Source organism: Mastomys coucha, unplaced genomic scaffold (assembly GCF_008632895.1).
Source record: "Mastomys coucha isolate ucsf_1 unplaced genomic scaffold, UCSF_Mcou_1 pScaffold18, whole genome shotgun sequence".
NCBI lineage: Eukaryota > Metazoa > Chordata > Mammalia > Rodentia > Muridae > Mastomys > Mastomys coucha.
Genome location: NW_022196900.1, coordinates 43,494,015 through 43,519,173, shown reverse-complemented (window position 1 = coordinate 43,519,173; position 25,159 = coordinate 43,494,015). Strand labels below are relative to the sequence as shown.

Sequence of the window (25,159 nt, the reverse complement as noted above, 5' to 3'; positions counted from 1 at the left end):
CTCTCTCTCTCTCTCTCTCTCTCTCTCTCTCTCTCTCTCTCTCTCTCTCTCAATTTTTCTCCTCTCCTCCTGGCTTCCTCTTACAAATTTACAGCATTTCTTTGGTAACTAATATATATTTTTTCTTTAGTAATATATATATATATATATATGTATATGTGTGTGTGTGTATACATACACAAAACTTACACTGTTTAATTGTTCATGTCTCTCCAACTAAATTTTTGATTATCTTTTTAAAAGGCATTACACCTTTTGTTAATACCTCCACAACTGCATACCATCATCATATAGTGAAGAATATATTTTTGATTAATTTCAATTAAATTATATAAAATTATGTTGTTTTTTACCTATAAGTTACTATAAAGTATATGGTAACACTTCTTTTTCTCAGAAAAATTAACTAAGACAAGTATGAATTAGAAGAACTACCATTTGTGAGGGTGATAGCAATGTGGACTATTTTTTTTTTCATGTATTACTATGCTTAATCATTAGACACCAGAAATTACATAGAGATTTAAATCAGAGAATAAAGAACTGGTCTTACACTAGATGGTTTTAAATGGCATAGTCCCATGTGCTTCTAAGACAAACAGTGCTACAGAATACCTTAAAAAGGACTAAGGCTGAGGATGATGACAACAAAGTCACGTAGTCCATACATGTCCTCTTATACTTTATTTCCAAATGCCAGTATCCTCAATGGTTTACACTGGAACCTCCATTCTAATCCTGTTCCCAGAAATTCCTCCCAACAGCTGTCCAAACCATTGTGTCCTCGTTTGTGGGATAGAAATGATGTTTAAAGGACCCACCTATCTCATATGGCTGTAGTTCTCAGGGGAAGGAAGCTTACAAAGGCGTGCAAAGCGCTAAGAGCAAGCCTAGCAGATATTATGCAAATTCAACTGATAGCATTATCATTGATGAAAATCATCATGTCTAAGAGACTTTCAAACTCCCAGTAGAGGTACATACTCATGACTCAGCCCCTTCACCATATGTGCATATGAACACAGTGCATTATGCCATCATAAACACCATCAGGAATATGACTACCAATAATAGCAACAGGTTCTGCTTCATTTCTGAATTACTTTTTAGGATTATATAGAAAAGTGTATCATTATCTAACAATCCTTTTATTACTAGGTTTTTCAAATGGAGTTAATAGCAATGGAGGGTGAAACACAATGAAGAACCACAAATCCCGATTTCTTTCATTCTCCATTTTATTTTTTTTTAACATTTTATTTATTTATTTTATGTGTTTTGGTAGAGGTGGGGTGCACATATGTCATAGCAACTCTTTTTTTTTTTTTTTTTTTTTTTTTTTTTTTTTTGGTTTTTTGAGACAGGGTTTCTCTGTGTAGCCCTGACTGTCCTAGAACTCACTCTGTAGACCAGGCTGGCCTTGAACTCAGAGATCCGCCTGCCTCTGCCTCCCAAGTGCTGGGATTAAAGGAGTGCGCTACCACACCTGGCTTCATAGCAACTCTTATAAAAGACATTTAATTGGGGCTGGCTAACAGGTTTAGAGGTTCAGTCCATTATCATCAAGGCAGGAACATGGCAGCCTCCAGGCAGGCATGGGGCTGGAGGAGCTAAGAGTTGTACATCTTGATATGAAGGCAGTCAGGAGAAGATTGCCTTCCAGCAGCTAGGAGGAGGGCCTCGAAGCCCAACCCCAAAGTGACACACTTCCTCCAGCAGCGCCACACCTCCTAATAGTGCCACTCCCTGGGCCAAGGATTTGCAAACCACCACATACATGTACCAAATAAATATTTCGTTAAAATATGTTAAGCGATTTGCTGTGCCATCCTACACATGTGGAATAAAATAGGTGAGTTTAAGACACTGCTAGCAATTGAAATTAAATTAGTGTAGCACTGGAAACAGGAAGTGAGTGACATAAAGTACAGAATATATAAATATAGTAATCTGAGATCTTACAAAGGTACATAAGCAATTTAATATAGAAAGTGTTGTCTTTATTGGCACTGTGTGGTGGCCCGACATTAACTGCAGCACTTGGGAGGCAAAAGAATTTCAGTGAGTTTAAGCCAGCCTGGTCTTCATAGGACTCCATAGTGAAATTGGTCTCAAAAATAAATAAGTAAATGAGAGAGAGACAACGAGAGAGCAAGAGCGAGAGCGAGAGCAAGAGAGAGAGAGTGGGAGAGAGAGAGAAAGAGAGAGAAAGGAAGAGAGAGAGAGAGAGAGAGAGAGAGAGAGAGAGAGAGAGAGAGAGAGAGAGTTGAGAAACCAGGTGGAATTGGTTATCCTTATTCAACAATTTCACTGATCTACTAACCTGGTATGGTATCATATGCCTGCACTCCTAAAATAAAAAAATTGCCATGAGTTCAAAGCCAGTCACAGCTACATAATAAGACCAAACAAAACATAACAAAAATATGAGCATATAGTTTATCATAAAAATATATAAATAGCAAGTAAACATTTAAATAAATACTCAACTTTATTACTCACTAGAAACACTAAACTTGATTTAATTTCAATTTAGAAATAAATGTCATATAACTACATACCTATAGTATGACTAAAGTTTGAAAAAAAGAATAAAATTACAAGTACAGATGCAGATCAAATACAACTCTGTTAAACTGCTAAGAAGAATTTTTAGAAAGATGACACAGTCTCTTTCAAAAACAATTTAATGTTTTCCTAAATATACACTTAGCATATAACCCAGACATCAGACTCCTAAGTATTTATTCAAGAGAAATGAAACTTTATGAAATGAAACACAAAAACATTTCCATGAATATTTAACCCAACTGCCAAAAATTAAGGAACCCAAAGGCCATTAGCCAGTGTCCAGAGATAAGAAAACAACTGTATGGTAACAAACTAGAACTGTCCCCCAGAATGAAAAGTAAGTAACTGCTGATGCACATGAGCCATGGGTGACCTGGATGACTGTGGGCTACACTGTTGCACTGCATGGCATCCTGGAAAGGGCATGACTGCCCAAAGGGCCACCAAGTCTGTGCCTCCTACATGTGCCAAGCCTGACCAACTCCTAAGGCTATATTGTGAAGCAAATTATATGAGAATGATAGATGTAGGAAGAAAAATTAACCTGAGTCTCTACCAAGCATCATGTAGGTTTTAATTACAACTAATCATACAGATATAAAAACTAAGACTATGAAACTTTTAGAAAAAATAAGGGTCCATTATCTTCACTGCCTTAGAGTAACAAAAGATTATTATAATAAAAATGTAATGTATATACAGATGCTGCACATGTTGTCATGTGTCAAGAAACCCAGGTGGACTACAAATGTAAGTTTAAAACTCAATACTCTGAACCTATTAAGTATCATGGCCTAGCAACACAGCACGTGGGAGTTGTTAATCCCCATGATTACGTGAGTATGTGACTGGTTGAGAACTACACCATACTGCTACTGCCCAGATATTCAAAAGAAAAAATATCATGCTGGGTCTCACTATCCTCCATATTCCTAAACCAGTATAATTCCTATCTGCAATCTAAATACTTACACACAGAGATAACTGTAACTCTCATCGTTATCACAGAAGCTTCTCCTTCCAGTAGATGGAGCCCCTTATAGAAAGACACAATAGCCCAAATGCAAAGACTAGTGAATTACAAGATTCCCAGCCCCAATTGATACATTTATGACACAACTCTACCCTTAAAGGTTCAGGAAACATTGAAGAAAAGGGGATTAAAAGGTTGTTAAGAACCAGAGAACCAGGATGTCTGCTGCAAGATTGTGTCTTAAAATGTAACAAGGTAGCTACATCCAAGAAATTTAACTGTAGAGGAATTTTAATCCAGTAATGTGGCTGCTCTGGCAAGGAATCACATCCAGAGAGTTTTTATGTCTATGTGATCTGGCTAGAATGACACACCTTGCATTCCTCTGGCTGGAATACAGACTGGCCTTTAGTATACACTTTTAATCCCAAGCAATGAAGGTCAAGTTAGTTTGTAGAAGGAAGTAGACATAGTTGACATATTTGAAGGTGAGTGGCAGACAAAGTAGCAAACCAGACAAAGATTTGACAGAATGAGTAAAAGATAGATCTCTCTCATGAGAACAGACAGGAAGGAGAGGCTACGTAAGAGTAACTCAGAGAGAGTCTGCAATGGGCACTTCAGTTGAGTTCAGGCAGTGCAGTGGAGTTGAGTTTGGCTAGTCAGTTCCGTTTGGTGCAGTCAGTGTGGTGCAGTAGTGCAGTGGAGAGCAGAGGCAGTTTTACCAGGACAATTTTACAGAAACATAGGTGAACACAGAATGAGCCAGAGAATAAGAAGGAGCCAGAAGACTACAACAAATTTCCACAGCTAGTTTGAGATAAAGCAAGTCAGTAAGAAGAAGCCAGATTGAATCAGTCAGCTTGAAGAGGAGTTTGAGCCAAGATACCTGAGTTGAGCCAGGCAGCCAGAGTTCAAAAAGACTAAAAAAGGTGAGCTTATTCAGCAGTAAGCCTCCAACATGACAATTACATCAGGCAAATAAAAATTACTTTTATACTTAACAGTATGGTTTGAATGATGATACCATCAATTAACATGCCAGTATGAATGGGAAAACCTTCATGAAGCCCCACCCTTGGATGAAGAAGCATTGCTGAGAGAAGGAGAATTAGTCTTCCCCAGGAATGAGCACACAATTGATTATCCTGTACCAAAGAGTCCTCCCTGAAAACATATACATATAGGCAACAGTAAATGGACTCAGCAAGCTGAGTGTGTGTGTGTGAGTGTGTGTGTGAGTGTGTGTGTGTATGAGTATGGGGAGTATGTATGTGGGAGTGTTGGGAGGCGTGTATGTGGGAGTGTGTATGAGTGTGATTGGGTGTAAGTGAATGTGTATGTGGGAGTGGGAGTGTGTGTACGAGTGTGTGTGTGAGTATGGGGATGGGTGTGAGTGTCTGTGTGGGCATTGTATGAGTGTGTATGTGTGAGTGTGGGGGTGGGGGTGTGAGTGTCTGTGTATGTGTGTGTGTGTGTGGGCATTGTGTGAGTGTGTGTGTGTGTGAGAGTGTGTGTATGTGTGTGTGAGTGAGGGTGGGGGGCATGTATGTGGGAGTGTGTGTGAGTGGGAGGGCTTGTGTGCGGGCATGTGTGTGTGAGTATCTGTGTGTGTGTTTGGGGGGCGTGTATGTGAGTGTGTGTGAGTGGGGGTGTGGAGGGATGAGTGTCTGTGTGTGTGTTTGGGGGGGCAATATGTGAGTGTGTATGAGAGAATGTATGGTGAGTGTGTGTGAGTTTGTGTGTATGTATGAGTGTGTGTATGTATGTGTGCAAAACAATAATAATTAAAGAAAAAGAGACAAAGAATATGAGGGGGAATACATGGGAGGGAGCCTGGAGGAGGAGAACGAGAAGGGAAAATATATAATTATATTATCATTTTTTAAATTGCGCATTTAAAGTTTTTATTTATGATACAATTTCTACTAAGTAGACCACTTTCACAGCATATGAAGTCAAATAACTAAAAGTTAAGCCATCAAGTTAATTAGACATCTGATATGATAATAGATAGTTATACACACATATAAAGCACTTCTAAAAATCAATACTAAAATAATGAATAGCTCATTTTAAGTGAACAAACACTTAAAGAGATATTCTTAAGATATACATTTGAAAGATGCTCAGCCATCATTAATCACCAAGTAAAAGTAAGCTAAGACAAAAGTAAAAAACCATCTGTAAATTTCAGTAACTAAAATTTAAAAAGACGGACTGTATGCTGTATTAGACATTGAAAAGGGGAAACTCAACCTGTGAGAAAATAAAATGCTACTACCATTTCAGAAAAATCCTTCATACAGTTTACTACCATACAACTATGAACAACCTGACAACTGCAGACTTTGTAGGTAGCCAAGAAAAATGAAACCTTGCATTGACAAAACACTTGTACAATAGTTTTTGCATAAAGTTCATTTATAATAGGTCCAAACTGAAAATAAAATAAGTATCCATCTACTCATTTTCAGTCAAATTATGATATGGCTCTGAAATGGAATATACTAAACCATAGAGAATAATAAACTACTGATATATAACAACGTAAGTAATATTATGTTCAACATCAACACTGAGTTAATAAGCCAACTTCCACTGAATAAATGCCAAATGATTCCATTTGTGTGATATTCAGAATCTTGTGCAACCAATCAGTAATGATGAGCAGAAGAATGACAGCTGCCATGAAAAGTAAAAAATGACTGGCAGACAACAGTGGGGAGAGGGAACTCAAGAGTCCACCTCCAACAGACAGACAGGGCCTCAAGTGGGCGGGGGGGGGGGGGGGGGGGGGGGGGGGGGGGGGTGCCCAACCCACAGTCAAAAAGTGACCCAGAATTGATCCTGTCTAAAAGAACTGCAGGGATAAAATGGGGACGAGACTGAAGGAAAGGAGGACCAATGACTGGCCCAACTTGGAATCTATCTCATGGCGGTGAAGTTAGGAGGGAGGCCTGACACTATTACTCATGATTTGATGTACTGACAGACAAGAGACTGACATGGCTGTCCTCTGAGAGGCCCTACCAGCAGCTGACCGAGAGAGATGCAGATACTTACCCCCAACCATTGAACTGAAGTCGGGGACCCTTAAGGTTGAATTAAGGGAAGGACTGAAGAAGCTGAAGAGAAGACCAGCAGTCTCAACTAACCTGGACCCCTGGGAGTTCCCAGAGACTGAGCCACCAACCAGGCAGCATACATGGGCCGGTCTGAGGGCCCTGGCATATATATAGCAGATGACTGCCTGGTCTGGCCTCAGTAGGGGAAGATGTGCCTAATCCTTGAGAGTATGGAGGCCCTAGGGAAGGGGGCTTCCTGCGGGGGAGGGGGAGCAACCTCTCAGAGGCAAGGGGGAGGAGGAATGGGATGAGGAACTGTGGGAAGGGGGACTAGGAGGGAGGCAACAGCTGGAATCTAAATAAATAATTTTTTTAAAAATGACTGACAGAGAAAACAGAACATTCTGCTATAATGGAAATGTCTGAAGCCTTGGTAGAGTAATATTACATGAGTCCTTACATTAACCAAAATGCAAACTGGCCATGCTTGGAGGCACACACTTATAGTTCCAGCACTACAGAGGATTGTGAATCTGCCACATAAAGACATCCTGCCTCGGGAGGAGGGAAGATCCAACTGAACCCTGTGAGCTCCCTCCACTGAAGTACATCTCTTCCTTCAGACTGAATATGTAAAGTACATCATACTCCCTGCATGTAATAAACAAAAATGGCTGTTTTCAGGAAATACGTTTGTTGACTAATTCAAATCTGCATGGAAATGCCTAAGTTCACCTAGGGCCTATACTTTCTATTCTTAAGCAGAGCTGACTAACACCTGAGGATTATTTTACAAATATAATTCCACCTCTCATATTAAGAAACACATGAGATTTTCACCATTATGACAAGATCTCTGAGGAAGAATAAGGCAGGAAGGATTTACTCTGGCCCATGAACCTTTGGCGGTCACTACTGAACAACATATGACGTGTGACAAGGATTAGGAAAAGTAGGCAGTTCACCTCATGGAATACAGGAAGCAGGAAGAGAGAAGGGGCGGGAGCCAAGACACACCTTTCCAGGACAGCCTCAGTAACCTACTTCCTCCAACCAGACTCTGCCTCCCAATAATGCCACCATACACAACAGAGATTTAATGTGCTAGGTCACAACATATAGGATTCCACCACTTCCCCAAAGCCCATCAATAGCAAGTAAACTCCCAACTCATGAGCTCCCAGAAGAATTGAATTTTCAACCCCTAAGTCAGCATAACACATTCAATCCCAAATGAGCTTAAGTGATCCTTCAACTGAAGCCCCCAAAATGGAATAAGCTGCATATAAGGATTCTTGCATTGACATTTTACCAAACCTCCTAATGCTTTATTTTAAACATAAATAAAAGATATATAATTTCTTCATTTAACGCAAATATTATGTTTTTTAAAAAAAACTGTCTTCAAACTCAAGTAAAAGAAAATCCTTAAAACAGATGCACACAGAGAAATAGGCCCAGGTACTGTGTCACAGCGGTGACACAGGTAACATGCCTTCTAACATTATATGAGAACCAGAATTACACTTTGAGGTCCTAAAGTGAAATGGCCATGAGGTATATTTTATCTTCTATGCTAGATTTGATGAGGAGCAGATGATTTAGGTAGTTTAAGTGTATTTTCTCCAGGCAAATTATTGCCATTTATGCATTGTTAGCTATCATCCCTGCCTATAAGAAGTAGCACAATGAATGCTGTGTATTTGCATGATCATAACTTAAACAAGTTCTATGAGGTCTTTAGAAAACATTTAAACTGGCTTAGAGTTGATAAAAAAATATTTGAAGTGTGCTGGGGCACACCTTTAACCCCAGCACTCGGAGGCAGAGGTGAGAGTATCTCTGTGAGGTTCAGGTCAGCCAGGGATACACAGGGAGACCCTGACCAAAAAGAGAAGAAGATGGGAATGGTTAAACAAAGCAGCCCTGGCTAAAAATACTTTTATTAGTCTTTGCGAATTTCCAAGTGTTTCAATGAGATTCCCAGGCTGCTCCCAGACCCTGTGGAGCTCTGCAGCATAGCCTACCTGTGCCCTCCTCTGCACCTCCAGGAGAAGTTCAGAGTACTGGAACTCCAGCTCTTTCTTTTGCTTCTGCCAGCAGCTCTCTTGGGCCTTGATCTGTTCTGCCACCTTGGTGAAGGTGTCTTCCTGGGTCTGCTGAAGCTCTCTCATTGTATCGGACTTGTTTTTACAGATATATTCCAGGTGGCTTATCTATCAATGGAAATGAAGTATAGATTGAGACATGGCTTCACATCTGTGGATGACACACTCAAGAAAAAGACCTACAATCTCCACTATATTTTACCCCTAAGATTACATAATATATTAAGTTAAAATGTAAATAAGTAAGAACCAGAACTTATGGGGATAAATTAGACAATTTAGCAGAAAATGGCATCATTTTTATACCTAAACAATGAATTTTTATGTTTCCTCTTTCTAATAAGGTAGCTTTTTCTGTAATCAATTTTACAGAGACAAATTAGAAAATCATTCCTATTTCTAGAACTGAAGCTCATTTCAGTTCTATTCAGGCTATTTCAGATGTCCCTCAGTGAGAAAGAAATACTTACTTACATGAGACTTATAAATACACATACAATTTTATACATAATAATGCAGAACATTACCTCCAGTTTTCATATTAACAAACACTAAAAAGGAAACCCTTCTCTTCTAGCATGCACACCAATTAATGTTCTGAAGCTATGAGCAATGATTAAAAACATCATTGCAGAGACACAAAGCACATATTTAATTTACTTAATTTACTTATCAGTCTGTGTTAACCCATTGCACACAGACTCACAGTCCCAGCAACATCTCTGTTCCTCACAGTTTACTTTCCCATTTCTCAGGCCTACTTCACAAGGCCTTGAGTTCTACTCCCAATATGCTAAAGATAGAGATTTTACCTTGAAGTTGGACCATTTTGTTAATACAACACATATTTTTTTAAACTCTTACTTAACAGCAACTATCCCTGTGACCGAGACCCAGATACTGCACTGTAATGTATTTGTCACAAGCACAGTTCTGAAAAGCTCAACAGCCCAGCGGGGAGGAACAGTATCTTAAATGGCAACACACATGACCTGGTGCACCTCTTAACTTTCTATAGCAAGAGCAGGCTTTTTATCTGTTTCCAAAAGACTGAATTCCTAGGCTTGTAGAATAGCAAAGTAACCATAAAGTCTACTGTTTTCAGAGCTAGCATATACATTTCCCCTTCTAAAGTATAGGTTGTCATTTTCTCACATAGTTTGTGGCATTTGAAGAAACAAGTCAAGATGTAACTTAAAATTTTCTAAGTACTTTTAAAAAAAAAAGTACTTCATATTTCCTAAGCAAAGACTTTTAAGATGATGTTTTTGAATAACTACATCCTGTTTCTATTTTATGCTAACATAAAGAGTTGGTTTATTAATGTAAATGACTAAGTTCTTTGAATTGCTTCATCAGTAAGATTAATTTATTTTCTCTTAATTAGGTCCCTGTGGCTAACACTGGCTAGTAGTATTAGCATGTCCTGCACAGAAAGTGGAGCTTAGAGACTTCATACAGACTTCAGTCACATCTACATGCCCACAGCAATGGCATCAAACTGAGCTGTAGACAAGCCATAATTAATGGTACTGAATTATTAACATCCAAATTCTTTTTGAAATAAGATGAATGTCAGCCTCTCTTAATGATACTGTGATGTGGACAAATGTCACTGAATTTAATGGAGGTGTCTGGTGCCTGAGGACAGTTACCTTCTCATTAGCCCTGTTAAGGTCTGCAATGAGGGCATCAACATTCTCCTGCAAGACTGCACAAAGCTCAGACCAAGAGAATTTATCCAACATGCCTTCTGGTTGTTTTATGAGCACACAGCCTGCGACCAAGTGCTGATACAAGGTGTGAAGGAAGGTTAGCTTCTCCTGCAAGAAAGAAGGACTCGTTAACTCCTGAAAACAAACACTGCAGGAAGTAAAATATATAAGACAAATACTAAAGAATTTATCTTTTAAATCTAGAATGAAAATGCTCAAGTTCCAGCTACTATCATTTAGATGGCCTTTTCCCTGACATTTGGAAACAAGCATTAGATAAAATACTGGGTACTTCTTAGACTGGGATTCGAAACACAACTGTAATTAGATGCTGGAACACCGGATCTGTGATCTAGCTTACTACTGCTGGTAAAGTGAGCGCCTGTTTAGGTCTAGTTTTACTATCTGTAACACAAGGGGTAATTTTTTTATAAGAACCTTTCATTTGAAACCAATATAGCAATTCTATATTTTCCTACTTATATTTTAAGAAACAGGTGTTAAGTCATAAAATGGCATGGAGATAAGAGTGTTATTCCACTCTAGTGAAAGGCAAGGTACTTATGTGTCTGCAATCACACAGCTTTCTTCTTCCCCCACAGATTCTATTCTACTTATCACCTATAGGAAATCCATCCCAAGCCCCTTAGGCAAAGCACACAGTCATATGAAAGATATAGAAGAAGGGCTCATTTATTTTCCCCCACTTAGAGGTTTATAAGGGACTCGGCACTTTGGGCATCTGTGGGTGTTTAAGCATTACAAAGTAACAGAGCAGTTTAAAGTGGATACATTTTCAAAACTGTCCAATTAGAAACATGTTTGGAACACCCTTTAAAAACATATTGTCGTTATGATCATTAACTATCCACTGCCAAACTGAGAAGGGCCTTAAGATATTTACTCTGTTCTAGAATCCAGTATAGCCCTGACTTATCTTAAACACACTTAGAGGATTTAGTTACTAAGATGACATCTCTATAGATATTTCATCTCAAAAGATGAAACTCAAAAGATGAATTGTGATGCTATAAAATGAACATCTTATGTGGATTAAGTCAGTTCCCTCAAAATGTCTATATATATCAGCAGGAGGGAAAAAAACTTGGAAGAAGAAAACTAGGAGAAAATGAAAATTAAAGTGATGATTTAAAAAAACTAAATATAGTATATATGATGGTTTGTATGTGCTTGGCCCAGGGAGTGGCACTATTAGAAGATGTGGTCCTGTTGCAGTAGGTGGGGCCTTGTTGGAGTAGATGTGTCACTGTGGGTGTGGGCTTTAAGATCCTTATCCTAGCCACCTGGAAGCCAGTATTCTGCTAGCAGCCTTCAGTTGAAGATGTAGAACTCTCAGTTCCTCCTGCACCATGCCTGCCTGGATGCTGGCCATGTTCCCACTTTGATGATAATGGACTGACCCTCTGAACCTGTAAGCCAGCTCCAATTAAATGTTGTCCATGTAAGAGTTGCCTTGGCCATAGTGTCTGTTCACAGTAGTAAAACCCTAACTAAGACAGTGTATTAAAAGTTTTGTTTTGTTATTAGAAATTATAGCAACCATTTTCCTAAACATTTCAAAATAAGGAACATTAATTCACCTATATACTATCTCATTTTTTCAGATATAGTAATTTAAAATTAAAATTAAGCAAATAAATACAAAAAAACCCACTGGCTCAAGAAATAAAAGTTGATGTTCATGATGGCACATGCCTTTAGTACCAACACTTAGGAAGCAGAGGTAGGAAGATCTCTGTTGACTTTGAGGGCAACCTGGTCTACATAGTGTGTTCCAGGATAGCCTGAGCTCTGTAGAGAGACCCTGTCAGAAGGAGGAGATGAAGAAGGAAGAGAAGGAAGAAGAAGAAGAGGAGGAGGAAGAGAAAGAAAGGAAAAACTGCGACTACAAATATACTAGGCATTGTTCCTTTCTAAGCAGCTAAAGATGACGTCTACATTTTTAAGTGGGTCGAAATGCATAAAGAACTTGTACAATTATACAAGTCTAATTCTCAGGTACTAAAGTCCTCCTCCACACTTTTACTAATGATCACAGCTCTATGCGAAGCAGCTCCTGCTCAAGGAAAGCTCGCTGTGTCACATACAGTGCTTTTCACTTGGGCTGTGATAAACCCGCCATGGTAGTCATCCATTTGGCATGAAAAGATCATCATAACATCCACAATCATTTCACACATGTTGAACCCAACCACGGCACTCTGGCCACTGACTTTACAGCACACTCAGGCTTCTAGTTTCCTTTATCTCAATCATTAGCTGACATATACAACACTCCCAAGCCCTTCATGTGGACACAATTGAAATACCAGACTTAAAGACTGGAAATAATGTTTCCTTTTTACTCTCTTGGCACTGGGGTTTGTATTTGTTGAAATAATGAATTCAATACGCAGGAATTTAGATTATTGAACCCACCAACTATCCCAGAAGTGAAAGAAAACTATAGACAGAACAGGCTCATACAGAGTATGAAATTTTTGTCATATTTTAAGAAGTCACTGATAAGACTGAGGAGACAACTAAGCAGTTAAGCACACTGACTGCTCTTGAACGGGACCCAGGTTCAAATCCCAGCACCTACATGGTGGCTCCCAAAAGTCTATAGCTCCAGTTCCTGGGGATCTAGTACCCTCTTCTGGCCTCTGTGGGCATCAGGCATCCACATGGTGCACAGCACACAGGCAGGCAAAACACCCATAGGCATAAAAATAAAAATAATAAATCTCAAAATAATTTTAATAAGTTACTAATAAATAAAAATGGATAGATAGGTAACTGAGTTTTCCCAATTTTCCTTAGTATCTCATAATTACTAAGGAAAAGGAGGTGTCTGGAGATATTAGTCTTGTTTTACAGTTATGGAAATTGAGACATGGGACAACAAACCTACACGGCCTGCCCATAGCCATGCTTGCTGTAAACAGAAAAAGCAGGATCCAAGTCCAAATCGACTTGGTTATACAAAAATTCTTTCCATCAAGCCAAGCTGTAAGATGACTCTAATAAAAAATGATGTTGTTACTGGCAAACAGGCCAACCTTGACGAGCCAATAAGGAACACGGCATCCTGAGATACGACAGATCCAAGCAGGGAAGAAAGTCGACGGTCCAAGTGACATGAGGGCTGAAGCAGGTTGCTTTTGTTTCTCACAGAGCAGGAAGTGATTTTGCAGCTGTGAGAAACATTTCAAAGTGTGACATTCAGAACAGTTTTTAAACAAAATCAAATACGAGTAACACTGGTCACTGGGGCATGTAATGCACACAGCTGAGGTCCGGGCCAGGCCTTCCTACACACCGCTGAGGTCCGGGCCAGGGGGGCTGGGTACCTCAGTGTCCTTCTGGAAGGCCTGCGACAGCTTCTGCAGCTCGCTCTCACACTGTGCGGCACAAGCCTTCTCCTTCTCCCAGCAGTGCAGCACGTTCTGCAGCTCCACCTTCAACGAGGTTATCAGAGCCTCGCGGTCTGCACACTTAGCACGTAAGTGACTTAGCTCCTTATGGACCTCGGTCAGCTTATCCTGCAGCTCCTGTCAGAAACACCAAGTAAAGAGACCGGAGGGATGGCGGAAGGTGAGAGGCACACAAATAACAAATACACAGTGAAAACCTTCAAAACACTAGTGCAAAATGTTTGTTTATGATGCTAAACAGGGTATTTTATAGAATCTATTTTCCAAGTAGAACGTTTTCATTCAAAATTAGAAAATTTTCCTTTCAATTCATTATATTAAAAGGGTACTTTAAAAAAAAACTTTAATAACACTTAAGCGACACAGAAAACCATAAATCTCTTTACCTTTAATATAAGGACATACACTCTCCATATGACATTCCAAATACTAATACTGATAAAAAAAAAACGAACAATGAGACCTAAATTTCTACTAAACTATGCTATCAAACAGTCCATTAGAAACTCAGGTTCAACGAATACTGAGAAACTCAAATTTTGCAACTCTGTAGCCAAAACTAACTCAGAAAATAAAATGAACTCTTTTCCTGAGCCTTGGCCAACTGTGGTCTCAGTCCACTAACCAGACATGATGTACTACAAACAACGGCTCTACCCAGAAAAGACACACAAACTGACACTCCTGACACACGCGCTTACACAAAATGTGTTCAATATTCATCTAAAGCAGGGCATTCAATCTCAAAGCACTTTAGTCTGTAATATTATAATCACATCAGGGAAATAAAAGTTTTCCTTTAACCAAAACAGTTTGATCAACAAAAAGTGTAAATGTGCATTCAGAAATACTTTGAAAATGGAAGCTTTATTTTCTGGTATCTCTAAAATAATCCCTTCATAATATAGTTGTCTCTTAACCAGAGGAAAAAGTTATGTTGGATTGTAATACCTTTTTGTTTTTAACGTGAGACTCAATCTTTTGTTTGGTGGAATCGAGTTCGTTGGCCGTCTTTTCCTTGGCATGATTTATGTTGTTCAGCTGATGGAAGAAAAATAGCTTTTTGACATTTCTTCAAGAAGGAGTGACCCAAATGCTTGCTATGTGACTACTTAGGCAGAGCTGTTTCAACAGTGATTGAGTCTTAGGCACATCACTTTTGGTTAAAGGCTATGCAGTTTCTGTCACACGCTTACCTGGCTGCAAAGAGAGCATTCAGCCTTAACACGCCAGGGATGCTCTTACTGTGCCCACTATCTAGATAAAAGAATTGCGTTCTTACTGTAAACATAGCTTTATTCTCAAAATCCTACTGGACCGAATGCCAGAAGCAGTGGCATCTGTAAGGGAAGAAGTGAGAACAGTTCGGGAGACTATTGCTTTACATCAAGACGGTATTCACTGGTCCCTCACTCCGCATGACAGCTTCGGGGTCAGTCACAGGCAGTCCTACTGGGAAGGCTGTGGCAGGTCATCAGTTGGTCCTGCTCCGCCTGTGATTTATTTTCTTTGACAGTTCATTCTTCTTTCTGTCAGGCTGCTCTTTTTGCTTTCTTTGCGGCCACCCCCTTGCTCTCCCCACTGCTGTCTCTGGCACTGGTTCACAACAAAGCACATTACTAAGCCAAAGCCTGCTGAGTCGACTTTTCAACTGTGCTGAGGATCATGTGACATTCATCCTCCCAAATAACAATTCACTGTGGGTAATGTTCCTAGTTACTCCGCAGCTTCCAGGCCTAGGCCTCAGAAGAACTTCAAAACTACTACCGATCCAGGTTGTCTTCTCTCTCTAGGAAAGACTTAGAAATGTCTGTTCTTCAAAGAATTTAATTATTTTAATGGTCACTTTTTTCTTGTGAACAATTACAGACGGTGTTTTAAAAAACAGCTAATCCTTCTTTGTCCACCCTGCATACCTAAAATAAAATAAGACTCTACCAATATAGTACACAAAGGGAATTTGCAGGTTTTTGAGTTATATAAAACAAAGAGATTAACTCTAAGCTGTGTGACTTGTCTATGGCTATACAAAGATCTGTTGTTTTGCTAACTAATGTAGTTACTACATATGCAAATTTGACAAGAAATATCTAGACAAACTCTTCAATTTTTAAAGCATGAATTCATAAAATATTTTAATACCCAAGAAAATTATTAACTCATATTAAACAATACAAATGAGATGACAAACAGAAGCATGAGCCTTTTTAATCTGCAAATTAACAGCTTTCAGTCTACATCAAACAGATATTTGTTTTTAAAAACTTCTAACAACATTTGACTCCCTTTAGAGCACGAAAATTAATTTCCGTGTTTTATTAAGATTTCTGTGGTTTAGAAACCTAAATTCTTCAAGCTACCCACAGATCATAAACATGCTAACATTTAAATGGAGACCGTTTCACTTAAATTCTCGGCACAGATATGTTACGCAGGCCAAAGGACAGGATCCTTTCATTGTGTGTCTGCAGAATTACAAAATGGGAGTGAGACACTACTTTAGGCCACACTTGAAGAAAGAACAGTGACAAGGGTTTATTATTTCTGTATCTGCGAAGCTGTCAATTCAACATCCCCAATCTTTTTGACCTTTGTAACAAGCAAGGGCTGCATACTGGTACTGCCTGAAGGCCGTGTGTGGAGCCAAAGAGTCCACGTGTTACCTCATTAGATGCATCTTCCAGCTTGTTCTGGTAATCTGTCAAGGTCCGCCTCAAAGTCTCAAGGACGACAGAGAAGCTGGGAGGCTTATCTTTGTCCTTGTGGATGCCTGGAGAAAAGTAGGGGATGAAAACACACCCTTAAAGTCACATAGGCTCAAAAGCTAAGCAAACAGTAACAGAGACATTACAATTAGTAAGAAAGCCAAAAAGACATGAAACATTGAACAGAAATTTATTCTCTAGGCACATGGCTGTACAGCCAAGTACTGATACTGTTTCTAAATAAATGACCAAATTAAAATATAGTAAGTTCAAGTGTGTTTCTACCTTATCAAGACACTTATCTTCCCCCACATCACCTAAGCAACAGCAGGGATGTATGTATCTATAACCTACTGATTAAATCATCACCATTAGCACTGTTTAGAGGAATTACTTATGTTTACTGTCTCTGTTTACGATCAGTCAGGCATTTTACAATGAGCTATTTTGCTTAAACAATAACTTCTGAGTCAAGAATATATCATTTTCTACTATGCTTAGAAATATTCTTTAATACCTACAATTTTCAAATTGTAATTTTAAATAAACAATAAAATGTTACTAAACACATAGCTCACACCATGTCTTGAGGAAAATCCTCATAGCTTATATTTGCTACAAAAATATTAATCTTTCCATATTATTCCCTTAAACTACTTAACTATAGTTGGAACATAAGTCAAATTAATGGGGTCGATTCAAAAGAATAAAAAGTAATTCTACATTAAACTGATTTTTATTTACCATTCATTAAATATTAAAAAAAAAGTTTCAAATTTAGTCTGAAAATATTTAGGCAAAAAATATCTTTCTCTCTATTATATTTCATAATCCAACTATTTCTCTCTATAATAAACCCTTTCAGTAAAGAAAAAAAGTCAAGGAAGCATTTGTGAGGTAGGCATGGTAGCACACGCCTTTAACCTTGGCACTGAGGAGGCAGGCAGGCAGATCTCTGTGAGCTGAGGGCCAGCCTAGTCTACAAAGTGAGTTTTAGGCTAGCCAGGACTAAATAGTGAGGCTTTGTCTTTAAAAACTAAAAATAAATAAAAGAAGAATTTGAAATACTTGTTTTATGGTTCATTCTGAACATTCACATAACTGAATTCCCACTGTGTATTAACTTTGGGCATTAGACATTCAGAAGTGAGAAAGGTCAGGGGAGTGTCGGCTCTTATGGTATGTACAGTGCAATCAGAGGAGGAGGGAGTGGCTACACAATGATTGACATCACTCATCCATTTCTCAGGTAGTCAAGTGCTGGAACTCATAGGGGACAGGAAAGAAGGCAAGAGTAAAGAGAAGATGTCAAGAGAGTTCTCATCAGTGATAAATCAACTTTATTCATCTCAGAATACTGCTGATGTTTATGGCTTTAATTTGGAGAAAATATTAATAAAGTTAAGACATTTAGCAAAGTATGCTTAAATTCTATCTTCAGTATAAAAACAAGTTAGGTTTTCTTAAGTAAAGCTAAAATATTCAATATACTTAAAAAGTAATGTGAAGCAATACTTACTCTAAACAGAAAAAAAAAAAAAAAATACCCAGGCTGAGCCACAAGAGCAGAGCAGATGACACGGCTAGGACTCACTCTGAGTTCGAAGGATGATTCACTGTACTTTCCTCCAACACGGCATTTTCATTAATCACTAGGGGAATCTCCTACAGTGCTCCCTGATCATCCTGATCACACTCACTTCCTTCCCACTCCTCCCCCCAAGTCCACCCTCCCACTCTTGTGCCCTCCCCACCAAGAAGAAGAAAAGTATACCAAGTCCAATTTGTATTTCCCATACACTCACTGAAGCATGTCAGACTCCCAGCCCCTTATAGAAAACTGAGCCCCACCCCGACCCCCTCCCAGAAGCCATCAGCTTCACATGAAGAGCTACATTTCAGCATCCTTATCACAATTTTAAAGGCCTCTCTCTTCAACAGCTTCACGTCTGAACTGTTTCTTTTTTGGAAGGAGGGTTGGCGCAGCAGCCTTCAGTTGTGAGTCTGCAGTCATTGATACCACTGTAAAAGATGCCACCCTGCCAACAGCAGCCAGGGGCGGCATGGACCACAGACATCGGCACGGCCTCCAGCAGTAACATAGACATGAACATCAACACAGCCTCCAGCGGCAACACAGACCCGGGTCATCAACCACCAGCAGCAGCATGGGCCAAAAACATCAACACGGTTTCCATCAGCAGCCCCGATCACGAACACCTACATGGCCTCCAGCAGCAGCATGGACCAAACTCAGATGTCTCCCGTGGCGCCCCTGATCGACAGTCATACTGAATATGTTTTTAAACTGATCACTTACATAAAATTAAAATAGGCATAATTTTGCCACTGCACAAAATTGGCTATAAATAAATCACTCAAAAACAGCCGGAAAATCTGCTATATTTTAGGAAGAAAACTTACTCTCAGGAATTCAGAGGAATAAAATCATCAGAATATGAACATTTATGGGTCAATATGCCCTCTCTTTACTGACCAACACACACATTTATATATTACCTAAAAAATGTTGATACAGTAAGGTTTCCTTGAAGTATAAATTATGCCTTATTGTCCTACCAATATCAATTATAAAGTAAATGCCTATCCTTAACATGACGAAACACTTACGAGAAAGGAGGAGGACAGTAAGGGAAGGTGGATGAGAGGAGGGAGTGGTCAGGAAAGGAAGCGAAGCTAATCTCACCAAATAATCACTGTGCCATGAACAGAAACTTTATATGCAATTAAAACCACCCAATCAGAGGACTAAAAATCCTACCAGGAACAATAAAAAAATATTAGAACAGTGGTGATAATTGGCTTTTTCAGAAGTTAAATTTGAAATTTAAAAATAGCTACAAGTAAAATTACTGAGTAAATTATAACATACATATAAACAGAGAAAAAAAATCCGTACAAATAAGTTATTTGTCCATACTGACTTGATCTTCATGATCAGTTTTTTTGTTTTTTTTTTTTCTTTTTTTTTTTTTTTTTTTTTTTAGTGGTTGGTTTTTTTTAGCCCTGGATGTCCTGGAACTCACTCTGTAGACCAAGCTGGCCTCGAACTCAGAAATCCACCTATCTCTGCCTCCCAAGTACTGGGATTAAAGGTGTGCACCACCACTGTCCGGCTCATGATTAGTTTTTTAAATAAGAAAAATAAGCTTAAGATCACTGTGAGTAACTTAATACCAGCTTTTATAGTAACAAACAATAAACATATACTTTAAAACAATAAGCAAATAAATATATGGCTATCTCAGACTACACTTTTATTTCAATTCGAAATAAGCTGGTTTTCTCTGCCTCTCCACTGCTTGTCTCTGAACACAGAAGCCAACCTAGACTTTGATGCCTTGTCTTATGGTGTAAAAGGTAGACCTCCCAAAGGTACAGGTGTGGCTGCATGAGGTGCTGCTGCTCACTGGGGTGCACTTGGCAGGGCTGGGGAGCAGCGGGGTGAAGCACCAGTTGGAGTTTGCTGAAACAAGGAAAGAATGGAGCAACCTTTGGACACTTCAATATCTGGGAGAACTGGAGCTGTCACTAGTTTGTAAGTCAACAGCACAGGAGCATACAGAAGTCAAGCCAAGTCGACTTGGACCAACTTCTCTCTAGGATCTGCACGTCCCAACCTCAAAGTTACTTCCTTCATTTGCAATACAAAGCCTGAGAAGACAAAGGCAACAGGGACAGAGTACAGTCTGGACTTTGGATAGTGACATTACCATCACAACCAAGTGTGGAAGAAGGCAAGTGGGAGTCAGAACAACTTTTATCTACTAAAATATAAGTGGAAAATGACGCCATGTTTCAGGGAATAAACATGTCAAAATCGGTGCCTCCAGAAAACCTGGAGAGTAAGTAGTGGTTCCTACCACATTACCACCAACTGGCACGTCTGAAGTGGTGCAGCCTGGGAGCAGGTCTGAGGAGACAGCACTGTACTAAGTGAGGGCAACCACAAGGGATACCAGCTTCTGACTTCCGTAGCTGCTATTAGGAACAATTCTGTTATTAGTGTTCCAGGGAGCATTTTCCAGTGGCTGGAATCAAGTCTTTCTGTCTCTTTACTATGGGCAACCAAAACAATTTCTTTTAGCTGGCAGGACAAAGATAAATCTTCATTTCTCTGCTTTAGAAATACATCATTGCTACCTCTACATCATAATCTAGTCTATAAAAATACTCACCAACTTTCCATTCATTCATAAAGGGACCTTCTATTAGTTTCTTCTAAATCAATAGTTCTGATTAGCATGGTAAGCAGAGAGGAAACTTTTAGGATTTTGAAGCAAAGTAGTCTATTCTCTAAAGATAGCTATTCTCCTCTTAAGAGGTGACTTTGGACTTCTTACTAGTCATCAGATAATAAAGGCATGGCCATCAATGTGTCATGTGACCTGGTGTGAACCATCGCAAAACAGTTGATGACTGATTCACCAACCTAAAAATTTCACTCAGTCATCAAGTAAAGTGGTACACATGAGATTGGTCTTGGCCTCATCCTGAAAGCACAAGTAGCTGCATGGGCAAGTAATACAGACCCTATAGATCCTATTATTATTATGATTATGATGATGATGATGATGATGATGATGATGATGATGTCTACTCTGCTAAACCATACTTGGAATGCTTGGAACATTCCCCTTAACCAAATGACTAATGGAGGGGAAATGAACCTCAAAGTGGTTTTTTTGGTTTTTTTGGTTTGTTTGCTTGTTTGTTTGTTTGTTTGGGGTTTTTTTTGGGTTTTTTTTTTTTTTTTTTTTTTTTTTGGTTTTTCAAGACAGGGTTTCTCTGTATAGCCCTGGCTGTCCTGGAACTCACTCTGTAGACCAGGCTGGCCTCAAACTCAGAAATCCGCCTGCCTCTGCCTCCCAAGTGCTGGGATTAAAGGCATGTGCCACCACCGCCCAGCTGAAAATTTAAAAAACTACCTTATTCCCTATCTTGTGTTCAAACGCCATTACTTCAAAACCAGAGAACCCATTTATAATGTAAGAAATGAAAGAAATGGTTGGTTTCCATATAAGTCACTGTCTTACTGCTGCCATCACTCTGGAGCAACCAGCAAACACACAAAACCTTAGTCAGGCGGCAACTGAAGACCCTCCAGGAGCGATACACTCTGAACCAGCAATCAGGATGCCGTGCTGTTTCTCTCACTGTCAGGATCCCTGGGTCCTGACATCCAACATTGGAAACAACCCTGGCTCACCTCACTACTGCTTTCCATGATTCAAGACTGAAGAATCTTGTTTCCCTTCCCAGACTACAGGTGTGGCTGCTTTAACTCTTAATTCTCAAGGATAATGGCTACAAGAATGAACTACAACAACTGTTCCATTAACACTGCTGATCTGACTACTACTTAGTTTCCATGCAGGACCACACGGCAGGGACACAGGAACAAAGACAGTTCTTTCTGTACTGGGGAAGCTGGTTTTTAATTATCAAGGGGGGAATAGTAGTAGGGAGAATATCTAATACACAGAGACCACAAAAAGCCTAACACTTCATCCGGGTGTTCTGAATGTGAATGAAGCCAGGCTTGGGAGCACATGCCTTTAATGCTGTCATTTGGGAGAGGCAAGCAGATCTCTGGGAGTGGAAGTCTAATTTGGTCTACATGAGTGTCAGGCCATCCAGCACTGCACAGTGAGACTGAGCTTAAAATGAAAACAAAGAGTTAATGGAAGGGAAAGGAAACTGTGATAAACTATAGATGGGAACCGAGTAAGAAAAGATGGAGAAACTATTCCAACCGAAGCAGCGCCGGCCTCATCTGTTCCTCTGTTGCTGTGTAAACACTACAACAAAAGCAACCTGAGGAGGAAAGTAGTATTTCAACTTACAACTTCCAGGTCACGCTCCATCACTGCGGGAAGTCAGGAAAGGAGCTCAGCCCCAGAGCCTGGAGGCAGAAACCGAAGCAGAGCAGAGGCTAGGGAGGAACTCTGTTTATTGGCTTGCTCCCCGTGGCCCGCTCAACTTACTATCTTATATAATGCAGCAGCAGAAGCACCCACCCAGGAGACAGCCACCTTCCTCACTGGACCTTTAGTTAGATCCTCCAATTCATAAGCTGAGCAGTGCAATGATGAACAGGATATCTACCATCAAGGACATAATACACACAGGAAGTTGACCGAACTGTTGTTCTGTGTGTGTATATGAGTGTGTGTGTGTGTGTGTGTGTGTGTGTGTGTGTGTATGTGTGTGTGTGTGTGTGAGAGAGAGAGAGAGAGAGAGAGTACTCATTTATTGATACATATATATATATATAATAGAGACTAGATATTTCTCTGGTTTCCAGTACTACTGTATGTCTTCAATTTTTTTATACATTCATATGCATAAAACTAGAGCTATTTTATCAGGGTTACTTTGAACAAAACTCTTTAAAAAACCATAAATAACCAGCCAGGTGGTGATGGTACCCCTTTAATCCCAGCACTTGGGAGGCAGAGGTAGGTGGATCTCTATGAGTTTGAGACCAGCATGGTCTACAAAGAGATTTCCAGGACTACCAGGATTACCCAGAGAAACTCTATCTGAAAAAAAAAAATCATAAATAACCATGATTGTTTTTATAAAACATAAATAAGCACTGAGTCATGTTTAATATTTAGAATTTTTAATTATATAATTATTTTCTTTCTGTAGTACTATAAGCTCTATAATTTAAAAGGTAAAGAAGCCAAAGTTAACAAAAAATCAGAATGAAACAAAAAAACTTGCTTACTTTGATTGACTATAATTTACATCTATGGAAAAGGAACAAGAGAACAGAGAGAACAATAGTATATTTTTAAAACGTTACAGTAAACAAGACCAAGATTCATTTCTGCAAAGGCCTATGAAGTTTGGGTACAACTACTGTTACTCTTCTGTTGTCCTAAAACCAAAGCAAGGAAGAAAGGGCTTATTTTGTCTTAAGATAGAGACCATCACAACTGGGAAGAAATGATAACAGTCAGGAAAGCCATGGCAATGTGACAGTGTGGCCCTGTAAGCAGGAAGCCGGTTGGTCACATCTTCATCTACATCAGGGATTAAAGATAACAGGAAGTAGGGCTAGACACTAAAGCTCAAAGCCTACCCCAGTGGTGAACCTCCTCCAGCTACACTCACCACCTCCAGGTTACATGTCTTCTCCAAACAGCCCCCGCCCAAGTTTACAAACACACAAGCCTCAGGGAGCCATTTCTCAGTGAAATCACTACAACTGCGAAGTGAAAACTGGTGAGAGCTGTGAACAGGAGAGAAGGCAGGGCCATCCAACCACAGGAAGACAAGCACACAGGAGGTTGCTGGAGTTGAGAGCAATTATTATAGATTTGAGTACCCTACAATTATCATAGAGTTGGGTACCCCACAATTATCGTAGAGTTGAGTATCCCACGATTATTTTATTGCAACCACTCACGATCTCTAACACATTGTGAAGAGATGAAGCAAGAGAAATAGCTTCTATCTTTGGCCTTGAAACAAGGTACATGTCTGAAACAAAATATTCTGACATTTGTGGGCGTTCCTTGTATTAGGAAAAGTCAGTGATATATGTGGTCAGTGTCCGACTAATACAGAAGTGGAGGCTCACAGCCATCCATTGGACTGAGCACAGGGCCCCCAGTGAAGAGTTAAAGAAAGGACCCAAGGAGCTGAAGGGGTTTGCAGCCTCTTAGGATGAACAATAATATGAACTAACTAGTATCCTCAGAGCTCCCAGGGACTAAACCACTAACCAAAGAGTACGCATGGTGGGACTAATAGCTCCAGCTGCATATGTAGCAGAGGATGGCCAAGTTGATTATCAATGGGAGAAGAGACCCTTAGTCCTAGGAAGGTTCTATACCATAATGTAGGGGAATGCCAGGGCCAGGAAGCAGGAGAGGGTGGGTTGGTGAGTAGGGGGGTTGGGGGGGGGGGGGAAACAGGGATTTTTTTTCAGAGGGGAAACCAGGAAAAGGGAGAACATTTGAAATGTAGATGAAGAAAATATCTAAAAAAAATGATAATATATGTGGCCATATACTTCTATAATATGTTTCATGTATTTACACAGATCTGGAATATTACAGAGTACTCTTAGTAAAATCACTCTGTAGGATTTCATGAACTAAATCTATGAGAGTTATGAATTACTGAGAATTCAGTAGGTATCCTCAGTAAACCAGGAGACTGCAGGAAAGGAAACATCAGCCAACAGTACAGGTGGGCCACGGATGCTGCTCCTACAGCCGCCCTCAGCCTCTGCAGCCCACCTACAGCCGCCCTTAGCCTCTGCAGCCCACCTACAGCCGCCCTTAGCCTCTGCACCCAAGAATCTCTGCCTGTAGCACTTCCAACAATGTTCATAAGAATAATTAAAATTCCAAAGTGACATTAGGCCTGAGAAATACCTCTATTTAAAAGAAATCAAGGAAGAGAAAAGAAAGAAAAAGTCCAGTTTGTTTTTCTGACTTCCCTAAAAAGAAATCCCGGAGACTGCCCAATTTATTATTAGGCAACATTTACATGTCTAAAAGCATCCAACTCTTTGGCTGTTCGTGTGTGTGTGTGTGTGT

The 25,159-nt window shown here is 39.6% G+C and overlaps 1 protein-coding gene across 4 annotated transcripts in view; it reads right to left on the bottom strand.

Moving 5' to 3' along the window:
- The window catches only part of Ccdc171 (coiled-coil domain containing 171), a 323,333-nt gene that overhangs the window by 189,630 nt on the left and 108,544 nt on the right, over positions 1-25,159 (bottom strand). For all 4 annotated transcript variants that reach the window (XM_031377774.1, XM_031377773.1, XM_031377775.1 and 1 more), the window contains 5 exons: positions 16,536-16,642; positions 14,824-14,913; positions 13,789-13,989; positions 10,376-10,543; positions 8,640-8,828 (listed from right to left, as the gene is read on the bottom strand). In XM_031377774.1, coding sequence (XP_031233634.1) covers positions 8,640-8,828; positions 10,376-10,543; positions 13,789-13,989; positions 14,824-14,913; positions 16,536-16,642 — 755 coding nt within the window. The remainder of the gene's footprint in view (positions 1-8,639; positions 8,829-10,375; positions 10,544-13,788; positions 13,990-14,823; positions 14,914-16,535; positions 16,643-25,159) is intronic.